The 19,378-nt window shown below is 34.5% G+C and overlaps 1 protein-coding gene across 5 annotated transcripts in view; it reads right to left on the reverse strand.

Moving 5' to 3' along the window:
* The window catches only part of LOC140667882 (protein Skeletor, isoforms B/C), a 71,685-nt gene that overhangs the window by 26,771 nt on the left and 25,536 nt on the right, over positions 1-19,378 (reverse strand). For all 5 annotated transcript variants that reach the window (XM_072896214.1, XM_072896216.1, XM_072896215.1 and 2 more), the window contains 2 exons: positions 3,970-4,192; positions 2,287-2,401 (listed from right to left, as the gene is read on the reverse strand). In XM_072896214.1, the coding sequence (XP_072752315.1) occupies positions 2,287-2,401; positions 3,970-4,192 (338 nt within the window). The remainder of the gene's footprint in view (positions 1-2,286; positions 2,402-3,969; positions 4,193-19,378) is intronic.

Below are 19,378 nucleotides of genomic sequence, written 5' to 3' on the forward strand. Positions count from 1 at the left end.
AAAAGAAGCACGCGCGTAGAAGTCAGAAATCTTAGAAATGTTTCAATGACGTGTACTATAGGCTTTTCCTTTGTGATCGGACGTAATCAAAGAATATCTTGTTTGATCGAAAACCGTGTTTTTGAACGGTTTTATTTCAAGACAATCTGTAACAAACATTACAAAAGCGAAAGATTATATATATCACGATTCTTAGCATCATAATAAGAATGCGAGTATAACGTGATGAAAGAAAACCGTGAAATAGTGCATATTTTAATTTTAAATGACATTTACATTATTATAAATGCAATAAATTTTGCGTAATTTAAAAAATGGAACTCAAAGCATTTCTTATACTTATTATATTGTAAATTATTATTGTATATGTTATATATTATTGTTAGCTTTATATATATACATATATACATATATATTTATATTTATATATTTTGCAAAATCTTTATTTCTTTTATAAAAGATTGAATTGTTATAAATGTCAACTCTTCATTATATAATCGCATATTTCTATTTTGTTCATTAATTTATTTTCTACTATGTGTATTATATACATATGTAATTAAATTATTATATTTTAAACAAGTTATATTCCTCCTCTTCTATTATACAACAACAATCTAAAACTAGCAACAACTGATAGGCAATCGTTTGCCATTATAACAAGAAGGCTCGTTTCTACTACTTGAAGTACTTTTTATGCGAGGTGATATAAGAAACCTCGTAAAATTTTTTTTCCTTCTAGGTTTACGCTCGTCGATCGGTAGGAAAACTGTAAACGAGGACAATTTATGCCAAATCCCAAATGATGACTCGCAGTGATCGTAATGAGACACCCGGTAGAATGGACCGTAGACGGCGGACAGCGCGTTTTGCGGTGACAGAGCGTGTCTGATGGAGGGTTGTCACGGTACGGGAGCACCCCTCAGACTTCGATATTAAAGCCCTCCTCTAATATAAGAGCAAAAGCTCTGCTCTCTACCGTCGATATGCTCGCCTCAAACCTTTTCCCCTTCCTAGAAAGGCGATATATCGCGTATGTGTGTCGTTATATTCATACGTGTGCGCCCGATAAAAGGGGAAAGAGAAAACTAAAGGTACTCTCGCTTAAACGTATAGACTCTCGTGCGTGCACCGAGATTTTTAAGCTTCGGCTCAAGCGAGAGAAAGAGTGGATCCATTTAAGAGGATATATCTTACATTCTAATTTGTGTAGTTTTGATGAGAGGAATTAAAAGAACTAAGCTGGATTAGCTCGAAAATAAGCGCACGTGTACCATGCAAAAAAAAGAAATAAATAGAATAAAAGAAGAAAATTGAGCTTCTTCTTATATTGCAGAATGAAACACAAAAAAAAAAAAAAAAAAAAAAAAAAATGTCATAAGGTTAAAAATTTTACACTTGAACAGAACATCATTCAGATTGAAATAATCATATTTTTAGATTCCTCAACAAGTTGAAAGTAATACATGTAAATTTAAATATTCTGTTACACATAGCGATTTTCGGTGTGATATTATCCATGTATCGTGTTTACTCATCTGCACGCGCGTGAAAGAGATACCGAATCGTTTCGACCGGTGTGCACCCGAATGGGAAGCCCAGAGAAAGCCAAAAAAAGAGAAGGGCTTACCCACTCACACACGTATGTACGCACACGTGTATGCGTAGACGCACGCACACACGCGCGCGCGTGTCAGATCCCGAAACTCGGCTTCCGTATCCATCTCATACGCACCATTGACCCCGAATGCACACGTCCGATAGAGCTTCCCTCTGAACCTTCTCAAAAATCAAGTTATCTCTATTCTCTGCGCGTCGCGTGACGTAAAACGTGCGCAATATATCGAGAAATCAAACATGGAATGTCTCGACGAGTCTCGCGTGAACAAATTCTTGGAGAACTTACGCGTGACCATTGACATTGCGAATTCGTATGGTTGAAAATAAGATATGTCATATAATTGTAAATTTCTTGCACCGTAAATTATTGATCGCATTATTTAGCCAAAAATTTAAAATGCTCAAAAGATGACTTATTACAATATTTTTACAATCATTGAATGTAGCTTATTTAGTAACAGTAAGTTTCTATATATTATGTATGTATAATATATATCTATAATAATTTATAAAGTTCAAAAGAAGCACATATAAATATTTTATCCATTGTGCTGACAAAAAAATTTAAATCTCAAATTTTGTTTTAATAAAATCACCATGTAGAAGAGAGAAAAATACGCAAAATATATTATTCGAGATCTTGATCGATCGTTGTAATTTACTCACCGTAAATCTTCTGCACCAAACACTTAGCCATTTGATGTCTCGTATACGTTTTCCTCCGGGTAACCTCAGAATAATGTCCGTGTGATTGTATGCCTCCAATACTCGTGGATCAGTGCTAAAAAAAGAGAAACAAAAAATGTTAATAAATTTTTAAACAAAGATTGTGCAACAGAGTATAATTAAAACATAATTAATTGAAACATTTATTGCAGAAATTATATAAATTATATTAGAGAACTACGTAAATAATAAGGAAATAACCGAAATTGCACAGGAGGGCAATAACAAAAAAAAAAAAAAAAAAACTTGTGTGTTTCTATTTTTCTGTGGTTTTTAAATGTTTCTGCAAAATAATATATCGTGCTGTAATTAAATAAACCTGCATTCTCGCAAACGCATTTGCAACATATTCTATTACATATAACTATCTAAATTTCCGGAAGATATAAACTTGCGTCGTTTTTTATTACAAAGATTCGATTTTACGCCTTTTGATATCGCCGGCGAATCTGCGCATCGTGCGGACGATCAACCGAGCAGAGATTTGTGAGGGCTGGGCGGGTGGTGCATGCGGTCAGGGATGTAGGAGGCCGAAAGGAAGGGTGCAGTAGTGAGAGTGATACAGGACGAACGCGCGCGGCAGTCCGTAACCAAGGGATGAAATGAAATTCAAAGAGCCCGTTGCGGGCGCGACGGAGGGTAACGCGACGCGGTGCTTATATGCGGAAAGGAGCGAGCAGAGGGAGCACAGGGGACGAAAACAGAAGGAAGGCCGAACGCGAATGAGTCGTGATGTGCGGGAGAGTGCAGTTAATAAAACGGGAATTATACGCCAATCTCGTCCGGATCTCATCTACGCGAGCGTTTTATTACGTTTCTACTTGGCTGCTTTCTGTCTACTGTAGCGTTTGAAAAATCGCACAAGTATATTGTATAGCATGAAACATCGTCAACTACCTTTTTTGTGCGTTAAGCATTTATTTGATTTTCAATCTTAGAGCATTTCAAAATCTGAGTGAATATTATTTTTTAATAACAGATTCTCTGTTCAATTTAAAATTGATTTGTTTTCAAATCGATTTTTTTTAGTCAAAATGAAGTCATGTTTTGCAAGTTTGCAATTTGTTCCATCATTATTTCTAAACTGCAAAAAATTTATTAAAATAATTTCATCTCAATATCATTGAATATAATTGTTAATTTTTTGTTAACTTTTTCATAAAATTCAAATGAAAAATCCTTTTTTTCCTTTGTAAATAATATATAATTCAAAAATTAATGTTTTAAGCTTCGATTATAGTATTTTCCGCGAAAATTTTACTATTAAAACACAACTTTGCTGTTAAAAGAACATCTAACGATTTTGAGAGATCTATAAAATTATTCAATTGCTCTATGTAAAAATAAGCAAAAATTAAATGGCAAATTAATATAAATTAATTAATACTATATCCAAATATTATGTATTATTTTTCTCTTATTTAATAGATGGCTTTATTTATTATATTTCTAGTAGTTACAAATCTTTGAATAATATTCGAAATCAAATTGGTATAGACAGAAATAATCAATTAGTTAACATTTTATATATATGATGAATTTGATATATCGAGCACTTTCTCACATGTAAAAAAAGGCGTAATGATATGTAATACTTTAAATATAAATAATGTAAATAATTACCTGCTATCAGACTCGGGATAAGGTACGATATAACCATCAGGATTGGGCCGAGAGGTGTTTCCGACCCAGAAATAAGCATCTGGACCGGTGCCATCGTAAGAAAATCCTTTTATAAACATCGTTGCGTCATCAACGGCATACACTGTACCTTTGATACCATGTGCGTATTCTTGTAAAGTTCCGATCAATGTGCCATAGTAATTGGGTCCGTTCCTGGCATAACCTGAACATGAAAATAATATTACGATTATTAGAGTTTCTTCCATAAAATAGCGCATATATTGAAAGAACACACGTACATCTAACCATTGTTATTATCTATCATGATATCTATTTTATTATTATTATTATCTATCATGACATTTATTACCTTAAATATATTCTATTTAGAATTTATATTGCCATTAGAACGCACTTATAAAATTTTAAATAACGTAGCGTGTTTCCTACTTATCAAATGAAAAGAACTTATTAAGACACAAATATAATAACTTGTGTGTGTGTGTGTGTCAAAGTTCTTGATAAATACAATAATTGTAATAATACAAAAATTGCATAATAAAATAAAATAATCATCAAAATTTATTTTAATCTTTATTTTCTACGTTTCTTTTATTTTTTTTCTACTCTGATTCACTTATATACTTTTCGATGATACGATAATATAATTTAACTAAAGTTCCTCAAGAGAAGATCAAGTTGATTTGCGAATTTTATCTAAACGAGCAGTGGGCCGAGATACCGAGGAGGAAGTACGTTTCACCCTCGTGATGTAGGTTGGACGCATCGCCGCCCCAATACAAAACCGATGCGATGCCACCTCGACAGCGCAAAGGGAAGTCGGCGCGGTTCCACGATTTGCATGAATTTCATTTCATTTGCTCGACAGGCCCGTAAAGCCGAGCGCGCTGCAAATGTATATACATATATATCTCGGAAGATCCAGTCGGGCAGTAAAGATCAGAGAGCGTGTGTTCCGACTTCGGGATCTCGAGACAATGATCGCCTGGCACACCTCGGAAAAGAGTAAATTTAAAAGCCGAAACTAACACAACTAACAGTATGTCTGAAGGATAGAGATTCGGTGTAGAAAGAAGAATTAAATTAGCAGATTAGGACTTAGCCCCTAATCCCTAAGGACCACCATGAAACTCGCGTGAAAAAACCCTTCCTCGCTAGACTCCTTTAGAAACTCTTTTAAATTCAACGTGCGTGTATATGTATATCAAAAAATATTTAAATTAAATAAGTACAGATTTTTTATAACTTACAGAATTATCAAATTATATGTGATACTATTTTAAAGGAAATATTTGCAAAATTAAAAACTGTCAAGATTGAAACATCTTTAAAATAAAAATGTAAAAGTATTTGTAAAAATATGCCTTAAGTATTTTCAGAATTTAATCTCGTTTTTAAATCATAACTAAATAAAGCTCTTATAAAATATATCTATGTAAAAAGGTACAAAGTTAAAAATTCTATTAGATTTTCAAAAATTGTAGTAAAAAAAAGCCAAATGAAATTTCTTATTTGTTTTATTCCGTAAAATATGTTATTTAATATAATTATACATATAAATCGCAGAAAGTATAATAATTTGTTATCGTTTAATATGTTTTCGCGTCGAAACAAAACGTTTCATAGCATCGTAAGCAATCCGAAAATTCTCTCAACAGTGATCGTTTAAGCGCCCGTGCAGTGGAATAAGTGGCGTGCGGGCGTTTCTGTATTTAAAGTAGCGGCCCGTTAGCGTCGTTGTAGCGCGTTAATTCGTCCCGGTGATTATGGATCCATTAGCGTGGCAGCCAACAAATAGCACGGTACAATCCAATAACCGTCGCAGCCCATAATAAAAGGGGAGGAACAGGTTTAGGCGTCAGTCGGGGGTAGTTTAGTTGGTGGCGCATATAGTTGCGTGTACGTACATGCGTACACGCGTGCGCGTCTGTGTATGTGAGAGCATTCACACGGATACACGCGCGTGTTCACGGAGATCCGCAAGGGTGGCTCGACCCGCCCTCCCCCTCCATCTCCCTCCCCTACGCAGGACGCACATCGCAGATAGCGATCGTTGCGTTCATTGTCGCATCATCGTAATATCCTGCTGCTATAACGGGGAGATTGGACGGACAAAGCGGTACCGTCGTCTGTGGACGAAGAAATCCCCGCGAGCTCCCCCGCCAATGTTGGTGCGAAAGTACCGAACGGGGTGGACGACGAAAAAGGGTGGGATAAAAGCCTTCAGCGTCATTTCTAAACAGCGACGTCAACAATGTCTTGATCGTCAATCGGCTTCCGCGAACGTTAACGAGACACGGGAACAGTTACAAATATCTCGCTATCGATATTTTTAATATTATACAGTATTAAATAATACCCTATAAGAATTCTTTTGCTAGGAATAGTATGCCAGTAACGTCAGTGGTTCCAAAAATAAAATCTAAAGTTGAAGGATTTAAAGAAATAACTATGTTTCTCAAAATCTTGAATATTAATATATAATATCTGTAAATATTACAATAAAACAACTATAATAATTGTATGTAGCTAAAAATTATGCCATGTTATTAGCAAACTTAATTAAATATGTATATAGCTTCATGATTTAATAAAAATCATAAAACTACAACAATTTAATCGGCGCATGGTATAAGTAATATTTCCTACAGGATTTTAAAAGAGCGATTTTTACATAGATTTAAATTTATTGCGCACTCTTTTTTTCGAACGAGTCAAAGGACTGCACGTTATATCGAAGTTTGAAATCATTCGACATTCAAATCGAATATCGGTTTCAAGCGATCGAGGCGGCGACGAAATCGACATTATAGTGAGTTATTAAATGACAAATCATAACCATGTCCGATATCTTCTATACTAGTAAAATCGGAAATTTTTATATATTCTGAATCTATAATATATCAAAACGTAAAAAAATATCTAACTCCGTCATTTCGTCGAGTAAAAATTTTCTCGATTTGCATGAATTTGAGTCGTATTTTCCACTGTAAATATACCTACATACTTTAAAAGATATTTTGCTTAATGTCATTTTTCTTCAAGTTGTATTGATGTATGTATTAAATTCTCTCTCACAAAATAGGTAACAACTCGAAATATCTGTATTTCCGGAACAATAAATCAATTTCAATTTTTTGTAAAAGATGGAAGGATTTATATATATGTACATATCTCTCACGCTTACGTAAAAAAAAAAAAGATAAGTTACATCTGAAATATTTAATCCATAATATTTTGACGTTTCCTACGGAGAGAAAAAAATGTAAAACTAATTTCAACAATTCCCCTGTTGATGATGGAAGATTCGCGTCGTTTGGCTTGCCTACCACATGAATGAGAATTCACCATAGACTCGTTTGAAGGCGAGGTTCGTTTGAAAGCAGAATATGGTGCTGCGAGACGATCGAGGGAGTTCGGTCAACATTTGAGCACGGTAAACAGCACCCACTTATCAATACCCCTCCCTCATTTCTCTCTCCTTCCCTCCCTCCCTCCATTCCTTTCTCTCTCTCTCTCTCTCTTTATCTCTGTCCATCTCTCTGTCGATCAGTTTCCGGATTGCGTATAGGTCCTTCAAGTAGTCCCCCGACACACATTGATCTTAGGTACGGTCGTCTTACGATCGTCCCCTCTACAGGGAATACCTTGGCCCGGGGCATCCTCGGCATATTGCGTGCGCCATAAATGTACGCGTGTCATCGCCGCGAGCGGTAAGGTTCGTTAGCGTACAATGATAGTACGATGGTATTATCTCGATCAAATGCGAGGGATCCTTTATGCCGAGCGTTGAAGAGAGGATCGATCGGATTAATCCGTCCTTTTCGCTCGACAAAGCGCGACCATGCGAACAAGCGTTTAATGCGGAGCAAGGTGGTTAACAATAAATGCGTTGCATCTAACAACATCGCATGAGAAGGACACATCTTTTCATTATATATTGTCTGTAATATATAGAGATTACCGGCCTGTACAAAAATGACATCCATGTCTATATAAGAATTATGAAATCCTTGAGATTTTCAATTTCGTACCGCGTGATCTCGTTAAAAGAAAAAAGAAGAACTTTCTATATAGGACCGACTTCAAACATGCGAGCAGCGTCGTTCTCTGTAAGCGAGTGGAATTAATATCGGCTAGATGCATTCCTGACCGGGGTCAGCATGCGACCGGTTATGCGTCGGGCAGCGTATGTGGGCTTTCACTTTCGTCGAGCGCAGATCGTGCAATGCGGTCAACCAGCGGCCAGAAACGTCCGATGTCACGTTCGATTGCAAGCGAACATCCCGGAGTAAGAGGCGCTCTCCCGCATGATTCTCCATCGCGTGGATCTTTTCCGCGTCTCGTAAAAGAGAAAGTGACGGAGAATGGCGCGGAAGAGACTCTCAGTGACTTAGGACGTTAACGAGACTAACCGGATTCATCGCGCGGCGACGGCGGCGACGGCGGCGGCGGCGGCGGCGACGGCGACGATGGCTGCAACGACACGGGCGGCGAGGGAACCGGCGGGGAAATGTCGAAGAAAGGAGAGTACCGGGCGGCGGCACTGATTTTAATCAAGATATGGCCTGGCAGCAGCCAACGGCGGATCAAGCGAGCCGGGGCTTATCGATTTTCTAAGTGCTCCCGACCGACAGAGCCGTCCTCGCCGCTGACATCGGCGTGAATTTCAAAGTAACGGAAAGAAAAATTTTTATCATCTACTCAATCTCGTAAACTATCTCTGTTCGGATTTCTTTTTTTTAAGTATCTCTCTCTAGTGTTTCTTTTAATATATTATCCGTGAATGACGGAATATTTATGGCGGAATATTCCATGTTCCGTGGATCTAGAATCGCTCCAAAAAGAAATATTACGCATAGATTGTGCATAAATGCATAATAAAATTTTTACCGATAAATTCCAGGATTAAAAACAATTTTTTATGTAAAAAATATATTTTCTGCACATAGCATTTACATTACTATATTATATCTATCAAGTCTTTTTCGAGATTATATGATTTACATTTTATTATTAAATTATTTTTTCTACTATCCTTTATTTTCATTCACCCGATTACAAAATTAATCCCTATCTTTCTATAGAAGCTTAGTCTTTTATATAGATTTTAGTCTTTTATATAGATTTCAAAGATTTAATTTTATTTACAAATAAATGATGCATAGAATATTATAGAAAAAAATTGGCTATAAATTGTTCAATGGTTTTTATAATTTTAAACTCACTCAGATATAATTGTGTAATAAGTACAAACTTAATGCATAATCAAAATAATTTTGTTAACAATAATTTTATATTTTCCCATATATATAGAATTAATTCTACTGTTAACTCTAGCGCGATTAAAAAGGAAAGTATTATCGAAAATATTGGTTAGGCATTGATCGTGTCTTTTTTTCACGATAGTTTATCGAAATCGCACAAAAGTAATGCTACCGTGACCTATTTGCAATATTCGATAAAGATGTTCGGATTGGTGTTCAGCTTCTGCAGTGTACAAATAAGGAAAGTTTATTCAAACGTTAATACATACATCACAACTCCAAAGCGCATTTAGTAGGGCAATTGGTACGTTCTCGAATATATCTACCTACGTAATTCCTGAACATAATTCAAACAGTTTGCAGAATAAATCCTCTTGATATTTTCATAAAATGATAAAACCAGTATACGTAATTATGTGTGTAATTAACTCGTTTTTATAAGTACAAAATATCATTTAAGCTTGTTTATGCGTCATCATCACAAAAATTAAATAAATGATAAACATAAAGATATTTATATTCGTAGTTTATTATCAAAATATAAAACTAATTTTCACATATGTGTACATCTTTTATACTGCCACATATTTTTCTTTTTTTATTTTCTTATTTATAAAAAAGAATACATCTATCTAATAACCAAATTAATGCAAGAGTTAAAAACTGCGATATTATTAACGATTTAATAAGTATCAGAGCGAAAATGAAGACAGGGATTAAAAGAAAAAAACATGCGTGACGACCAGCAAGAGAGACGTTTCTGACAATAAAACATTTCAATTAGAATACTTCAGTAACATATTTATTGCGTGCTTTAGCTATAATCTGTTTCTCATGTTTCACTGAAAAGTAGTGATTTACTTACAACCTTGTCTCGGCGCTTGTTCATTGACGACTGTGACTCTTGTGTTGACATCTTACAACTTTACTACCTATGTGTATGTTGTATTTTGATTCTCACCAACATGACCTATGAATGTCATCTTAGATGATTTAAACGAAATAATAAATGTACGAAGAAATAAGCATAATATATTCCAGTTATTTTATATAATATTCACTAACATATTACTCCCTAACTATTTTGTAGATTGATTTATTAGATAAATAATGTTTATTGTTATTTATATAAAATTTGAAAATTAGCGACTTGAAATTACTTTCGCAGACTTTCCAAAATTTATATCGTTATATTAATTATTAGTCGGCATTAATATTGCTATTGTATATGTAACCAAAAAATTAAATAGTAATCGAAATGTTCATTTACAGTTATATGTATAAAGCCATTAATTTAATTATATTTTTATTTTATCAAGGATATTTGCTTTATAAAAAATATATACTCTAATAAAATGATAATAAATTCTCTCTCTTACCTAAATTAGTATTAATTAAAAAAAAAAAAGAATTTAACGATAACTGCTATCAGTTTCCATGTCAATTAAATGAAGATGGACAAAACCCAAAAAAGAAGTTTACACCCTAAACAAGAGACGCATCGTCACTGATAATTATCACAGACGAGGTAATCTCTTAATCGAACGCGCGAGTCGACGGCTTCTATGTTATAAGAACAGAGAAAGACTATATTTTTTGTCGTTTGCCCGTTAAGAGATTAAAGCCAAGGACTTTGCCCGCTTCGTTTTAGGGCCATTATATCCTCTTGAGGAAGGAATGGAAAGGGGAGGGGGGTAAAGAGAGACACAGGAACATAGAGGAAAAGAGACGAAGAAAAGGACAAAGAGAGAGAGAGAGAGAGAGAGAGCAGGGGGAGTGCTGAGCTTGCAGAAAGGGTGCCTGGTGATGCGTACCGTAGCTACCTCGCCAAATGCATTAAGACCACCGCGTCCCGTCATCCCTCGCAATATCGAACTGACTGAACCGTACAACTCGTTGCGAGCGCGCGGCCCGAATACGCTATATTCCCTTGCACTTCGTGGGGTGTGAGTTCGGGGAGGTTTCCGCTCTTGGGTGGTCGCGTTCGCCATCTGACATAAGCACTCGCGAGACTCTCGAGTGCTGGAAACATCACGTGCGAAAATCCCTCTCGGTCGCACGGTCGGTTAACATTCGGTCCGAGTAGCCGCGACGAGTCGGGGGGGGTGGGAGGGGGAGGGGAGAAAGGGGAAGAAAAGGGAGAAATGAAATCTCGAGGAAATAGGACGCGTGCCGCGAGGACGATGCTGGTGGCTCAAGTCGTGCAACGGCAGCGCTGTTTCCAATATATTAAAATAAAGACGTCGACTTAAGGATACCTTGTCACCATGCGGCTTAAAAATTTATTTCGGGTTTTATTTTTTCATCGACAAAAACTGGAGTTATAACTTTCTCTTTGCATTAATGTGTAAGGTATTGAAAAATTAATGGCGCAAATAGAGATTTCGATAGAAAGAAAAATTTCTAAGTGACTGAAATAATATTTTTTTTTTCTATAAATAATACTTACTTTTTTATTTTAAAAAAATATTCGCAAAAAGATAAATCTATAAATGATATATTGTATAATTGTGTAGAATTTATTTTAATTTAAGTTACATACGCACACACACCTTGTTTCCTAAATTCATGATATTTAAATGTAATAAATTATCCCGACATAACAAAAATATCGACTTCCATAAAACCAAATTATATTCAATAATTGCCTATATTTTCCGTTGATGCATATATGTCGCGATGCATACATATTTCGAGCGAGAAAGTTCGCGATAAAAATCGCGACGAAAATTGATGCAACCAAATGCCGTGATATCGATAGCACGTACCGATACGCAAACCGTATAGGCGAAGAAAGCGATATTACACAGTTCCGTCTCTCTCTCTGATTCGTGTGTTCGAGTTTCACTACGATATGAATGTCTCCACGCGCACACGCACTCCAGAGACACGCAGATGCGGGTGCTGTCGCATAATATCGATTGAACGGGGTATTTACGTGTCCCGTTAGAAGCAGGTTCGCGTAACATAGCGCTTCGTGGGAACTGAAATCGTCGGAGGGTTGTCGGGGGTTCGGGGTGAGATCGGAGATGGCTGGTCGCCCCTGGCGAAGCTCCCAACGAGGAGACGGAAAGAGGAGGAGGAGAAAGAGAATGGCGCGAGTTTGGGCGATAATGATATCGCGCCAGGGCATTTGTCATGCAGTCGCGTACAACGCATTACGCAGGCCGACAGCGTGGTGTGCGAGTGTGTCCCGGAAGTCACCAGGTCGTGCTCGACTGATTAATGGCTGACCCACTACGATACTTTTATCTCTCATTTCGAAGTTCGGTCGCAATGACAATTAACGTTAATGTTGAATTCAATTCTGTATCGATGAGGTATTGCAGATTAAATGTTATATGTAGACTAACTAAAAAAAATGTCACGTTATACAAGACATATTATGTCATCTTTTAATTAAAAAATGGAGAGATTTATATTCTAGAATATGGATTAAAAATTATTAATTAACAATCTCTGTGCAATAATGAAAAGGGTTATAACAAATTTGTATTTATTTATTTATTTATGTATCTATTTATTTATTTATTTATTTATATTTGTCTAGAAAGATAAAATGTATTTTTTACAATAATATCTTTTTGTCATTTTATAAAAAGCAAAATCATATTTTTAATTATAACAAAATTTTAAGATTTACGTGTATAAAAAGGACATATTAATGATGATAAAGATCATATTTTTTATTGTACATCGAAAGGATATGATTTGCTCAACTAAATCATTAGTACTTTTATTTGGTTAGTTCTATTTTTACTTACGTAACAAGCAGTTATTTGTGGATGACAAGCAGGGAAAACGACTGGTCGATAATGATGTGACAAAGCATGTGTCTCCCGCCCGTCTAATAACGCATTATGCACCCTGAGGACGCGCAAATGGCACTTGCCTAGGGTACAATCAGCGAGGGAAAGTCAATTCGAACGTCGCTAACTTGTTGCTGCAAGTTAGCGACACAGGCCAAATAATTTCGGCAATTGACAGTTGCAGACCAAATAATTAGTCAATTGACAGATGCGATAATTATGCTACTTGTTCACTAGAAACGTTTGCAAATTCTTATATAATAAAGTGAAGTTTAACTAGTATCGATTATTAATGTGTAAAGATGTACGACAAGAATACTGAGAAATACAATTATTTTGATTACAAATAAAAACTAATTCTATACATATTTGGAGTTTTTTAATTTATATAATTTATATATATATATATATATATATATATATATATTTTTCTAGAATTAAAAAAATATGGACGTAAAATAAATTACAAGTACATTCTTATAGGAATAATAATAATATAATTTTTTTCATAACTGTTCTTAATTATTTTTTATTTATATGCTTCCAAAATTTTTCTATATAAATGGGGTAACTTCTATATAGTCATTCCGTTCTCGCGCGTTATCCCAAATCCCTATTCTGCATTCCTGTCGTTGTACCTCAAGCGAATGCCAACCTATATCGATATCCGTAGGAATTCGAATCGCGTATCAACAACGACGATCATCGAGTGTCGCAAGCATGGGAAATGAAAATAGAGAGAACTCGTAAATATTCGCGTCAAAATGAAAACGTTTTGTTATTATATAAGTTTATTATACATGCAGTATATTTCCGTTTCTAACAAATTTTGATATTTTAGAATTATTTCTATTGCGAAATAAGTTACGATAAAATGAGTTGCATGAGAAGATATTTTCACTACAATAGAATGAAAATGTGAAGACATAATCGTGGATTTTTTCAGGGACGATAGCCGTTCCATTAGTTAAATTGTTTCTCTCAACATATTCTTTTCCGACTTTCACCCCTGTGGGTTCGCTTTGTTCTTTTGATAATAGGTGAATACGACACAATTTCCGAAGTGTATTGCTCTAAAGGGGAAGAATCCATAGAAAAGAACAAAACGCGCGAGAAGATAAAGAAAATCATGGAAAAATATTCACCCAAAATCATTAACCCATCGATACAACGTTCAAATGCCAATGTAACTGATTAATTTACATTCGAAATAAAAACAGGAAAAATTTAAAAAGCAGGCACGTAGGGATTGAAAGAGATTTACATAAAGTCGCTGGATGTTTCTAAAGATCTATTCGCGATCCGAATTATGTTTATTTGGAAAAAAAATATATTATATATCAAGTGTACTTAATATATAGTAAAAGAAATAATAAATATTAAAGACAAGTATTGATAACAAATATTCGAAATGATATCTTTTGAATCTCTTCTTTTTGTAATATATTATGCATCGTACAGACGAGTCTAAGTAAAAAAGTTAATCTCGATGCCTTCCTTTTAAGATGGAAAATATAAAATGAATATATATATATATTCCTCCAGCAAAAGTAAATAGTCAGTAAATTTTCAGTAAAAATATCATAAATAGAAATTTTAATTTAACTCTGAAATTATGATTATAACTAACAAACGTACTTTCTTATTTCATGCTTACGTGTGTGTCTACGAGGATATATTTTTGTTAAAAAAAATTAAGACTTTTACGAATAGATGATAAATTTTTACGGAAATAAAATAAAATTTACAAGCAACCATATAAAAGAAACAGTCTTTTGATCAAAAGACAGTAGCTAAGAGGCGCTGAAATTTGCATTAAACAGGACGATATATAAATGAGCAGACTTCAAAACTCATATAAGGAAACTTTCAAGTAGAAGCAAAATGATCAAGAATCCAAATAGGATAAGACAAATAAGGAAAAGACCGCAAGGCCACACAATCCGCTTCTCCAAATTGTCCGACCTTTGTTTAGATTCGAAAAAAAAAAACTTATGAATCATCACATTTCGCAAGATCGTTAAACAGACACGATGGCTGAATATGTCTTCGCGATTGCGGAAATCCGGTATAAAGAAAGGATCACAAATTTCATGATTCGCTCGGGATTTAAACTAGATCAAAGAACGACGCAATTCCGGAAATGCGGTCCTTCACAGATGGTTTATGACAGATTGTGGCGGAAATAAACGATCGAAGAAACTTTCAGTTATCTCTATGATTCTGTTTCTCTCTCTCTCTCTCTCTCTCTCTCTCTCTCATTCTCGCTCTTCGCCCGAATCGGACGTTTACATCGATTAAGCGTGGGCCGCAGAATTTGGGGATAGCCGACGCCGTATGCTCATCACTTCCAACGTCCACATAAACGCCACGCTGGGAGTTGCACATCTGGCAATCGAGCAACAAGTACACGCATTAAATGTATCCCGCTTACCGACGCCAATTACATAAAGTGCACCCCGTCGTGCATGTGGGACACATATCGCGAAGAAACTTTTGCAATTTTAATATCAATAGGTACGTGAAACGCACCAAGATCGTCATTCCGTGACTCGAAAAAAAAAATATATATTTTACATTCAAATATAATACTTATTATAATATTCGTTTTCTTTTCGCTTCAAATCACACTATGTGTGAAATGTAAGAAATAAATCAATTCTAAATTCATCCATGGATTCCGATTTATTAATAGAAATTCCATGCATTTCTTTAAAGTAAAATTTATAGATAGATTTAAAATCAAATTGTGTATGTGTATTTTTTCTAACGCGTTTATATAATTCGTACTATGATATCTGTCTTAACAATCTTTTAATTTGAATTTATTTTATAATTCCTTACACTCTTTATAGAATTTCGGTAATAAATTATTAGTGTGAGAGAGAAAGAGATAGAGGGGGGGGGGGGGGCAGACAATGAGATAAAAATCGCTGCTCATCTCTTTTTAATGATTTATGTATCTTTTGTATCTTAAAAAACTGGTGACAGTTTCAATGCTTATCGAGATCATGACCGTGTAAAAATGATTTAAATTCCACTTAAATTCTACTTGACCATTGTAGCATATTATAAAGTCATTCTATTAGTGTCAAGGTGCGTAGTGAACGTAAGGTCGAAATCATAAGAAATAATAACTATCCCATAAGAGTAGAAAGTAGTTCAATTAGAATGACCTCATTGTTTCTGTAAAGGAGTTCTGTCTTTGCTATCTTATAGCAACGACAAAAGCATAATTACATCTTAATTAATTGTGCAAAAAATTACAGGATCGCGTAATGTATGAGTAATAATCTAACTTTGTAAAAGAAACAGAGAGAGAAAGCGTATAATATTGTACGTCAAATGGCTTACAAGTACCTTCTAAATTATTATCAAGAGATTTACAATCTCTATCATTTTTGCTATCACAAAGTTATTACGTAGACTAATGTATTAAATTATCTTGTCACACTTGTAATCATGAAACTGTGACAACGTGTCTACAATTATATATCAATGTTTATCTTATATACCATTCACATTAAATACTAAATTCGAACATTATTCGAATAATCATTATATCACTTGTGATTATTAAAAAAATAACTTCATAACAAAAAAAAAAAATAAATTTATGAAAATCTAATCTTCGCGTACAAAATTGGCAAGTATTATAAAAATGTATAAACTATTTTAGATTCAACGTATAATATCTCTCTGATATAAGTACTTACGTCTACATAATATATCGAAAGTAAAGTATTAATGTCAATAAATATCCAATAATATCCAAAGCAAGCTATCGATATTATCGACAAACATCTAAGCATCTTTAGTTTGATACATATTGCCTCTGTGCATCAATGCGAATATTCCTCCAATTTTCCGCGTCGCGTACCCATACAATTCGTTTTATTTGTGTAAAGATAAGGAGAAAGCAACGAAACGCCATTGTCTTGAGAATCAATCGCTATACAATATTTTCTCGTAACGACATACCGCGATTGTTTGCCAATCTTCCTTCTTCTCTCACTTTAAATTCTCATTAACTATAGTCAGTCGTAAAGCTCTTATCGTAGAAAAACGCAAACGATTACGCTAATGCGTGCACGTTTCACGTACATGCAAATCCTTTAGATATTTAACATACACCTATGTACACCCATGGAGGTATCTGTGCGCTTGCGCAACCCGCGCCTTCACGTGTACGAGTATTATTGCACGCATTACTACGAACGTATACTACAAACGAGTACTCCCACCGAACATTGTTGGACCGTAAGTTGAAGCTCGATAATCCTGCGAGACTAAAAAGTAACGGATAAAACAAATGTGCACTTCGATTACTTGTATGTACCTATATACAATGAGTGCTCGTAATTTTTTTAAATGCGCACCTGTGTGCATGATATGTTACGGAAGATTTGTCAGTGCGAGAGACATTTTTTATCAATGACATATCAATTTGTGATAATAATAACATTATTTATCGTATAAATTCATATTTAAAGGATTTTTAACATGCAATTTACAGCTAACGTGTATGGTATATAATTAGTAAAGATTACATCTAATTATTCTGAATTTCTGTCAAAGTATCATGATTTTTCGTACACTCCGCTTCGATATAAGTTACATTTAACGTAAGTATAATTAATAATACAGGCTTAAAAATCAAATAAAAGTTGAATTATTCAAGTTTGAATTATATAGACGTCACGTACATACAATTAGGGAATTAAAAATTTTTATATTTATCGAAATACCATCTCGAGAGAGAACAATGGTAATTTTTAGAAGTTTTTTAAACACTCAAAACTGTGATAGTCTAAACATTCAATAAAAATCACTGAAATTCCTATTAGTTTTAATTTCAGAATACTGACTTTTATATGCACTCTTTACACGAAAGCATAAACATGAACTCTAATGTGTCGATTTCTCGTGAGATATTGTCGACTACGCGACTCCAACTCGTGGAGATTCGATTCGCTCCGTGATGCGCACCAAGTATTCTGTAAGAACGCGCGATCGGCTCACTGACCCGAAAGTAATCCCCGGAAAAAAGAAGATAAAGAGAGGTAAAATGGGAAAGCGATGTGTATCTCTTCGCCCGCGATTATATGTACAACCGGATGCTCATGGTATTACCATACGGCCTTTCTCTCCCTGTCGAAAACATGCAAGTGTATATAGTTTAATGTATGCCCGAGAGACCTTTACGGATTTATCCTGAACGGACGGATCGTATCTGCGTCACGAGGCTATTGTCCGATTCGTCAAGTGCCAACGATCGAACGGGCTCCGACCGGGCTTTATTGGAGTCTACACGCGCCTGCTTCGCGGATATGTGTTCGTTGTATATCGATTCGACGTTTAGGATCTGTCGTAGTGCCTCCTCTGAAGTGGACGTCGGCAATCATCAGCGAGAATTTTTATCATGGAGTATTCTTAACCCCGGAAAAAGTGCTAGCATTTTGCGCTTAATTCGAGAATCGTCTCCTTACACAGCGATTTTACGAAACGATTATCTTTGAATATAACTCTTTCTTTCTCTATAGTTGTATAGTAATTCTATATTCTATACGGAGATTTTTGATCCGCACAAAAGTTTCTCTTTAACGTACATGTTTTAATAGAAATCAATAGTATTTATCGGTTATAAGTCATAAAAGATAGTATTTTTATGAATTAACCTTGTAATTTCTTTTTATTATTTAATTTGTTATTTATACAGAGTGTCTACTTAAATCTTGTAAAAAAATTCCCTGATTTCTCAGGTATTTTTGTTTCCAAAATTCCAAGTAAAAATAATATTTTCAAGACTTTTAATACAACTTTTTCTAAAATATATTTTTTAAAAAGTTTCTCTCTCTCTCTCTCTCTAAAAATTATTAGAATATTAATTAAACAAATTAAATTGTCAAATTAAACGTTAATCATATTTCGATAATTCTATCGATTAATGAGACTTTGTGTTATTCTCTAATTACTTTTGATTTTCAAAGAGAGAGAGAGAGAGAGAGAGAGTTCTATATATCAAAATTATTAGAATATTTATTAAACAAATTACAAAATAGATTGCCCAAAATGCCAAACGTATATATAAATATGAAGAAAAGACATTGGTCAAATTTCGATAGTTCTATCGACTTTAATGAAATTTCATGTCAGTCTAGAATCACTTTTAATTTTATAGAGATTTCTATGTGTAAAAATTATTACAATATATTTATTAAGCATATTAAATTGGCTGAGACACCATACAAATACTGATTGTGAGGTGAGACACTGGTCATATTTCAAATGTTCTATCGACTTTAAATGAGA

The sequence above is a fragment of the Anoplolepis gracilipes genome, chromosome 7 (genome assembly GCF_047496725.1).
Source record: "Anoplolepis gracilipes chromosome 7, ASM4749672v1, whole genome shotgun sequence".
Lineage (NCBI taxonomy): Eukaryota > Metazoa > Arthropoda > Insecta > Hymenoptera > Formicidae > Anoplolepis > Anoplolepis gracilipes.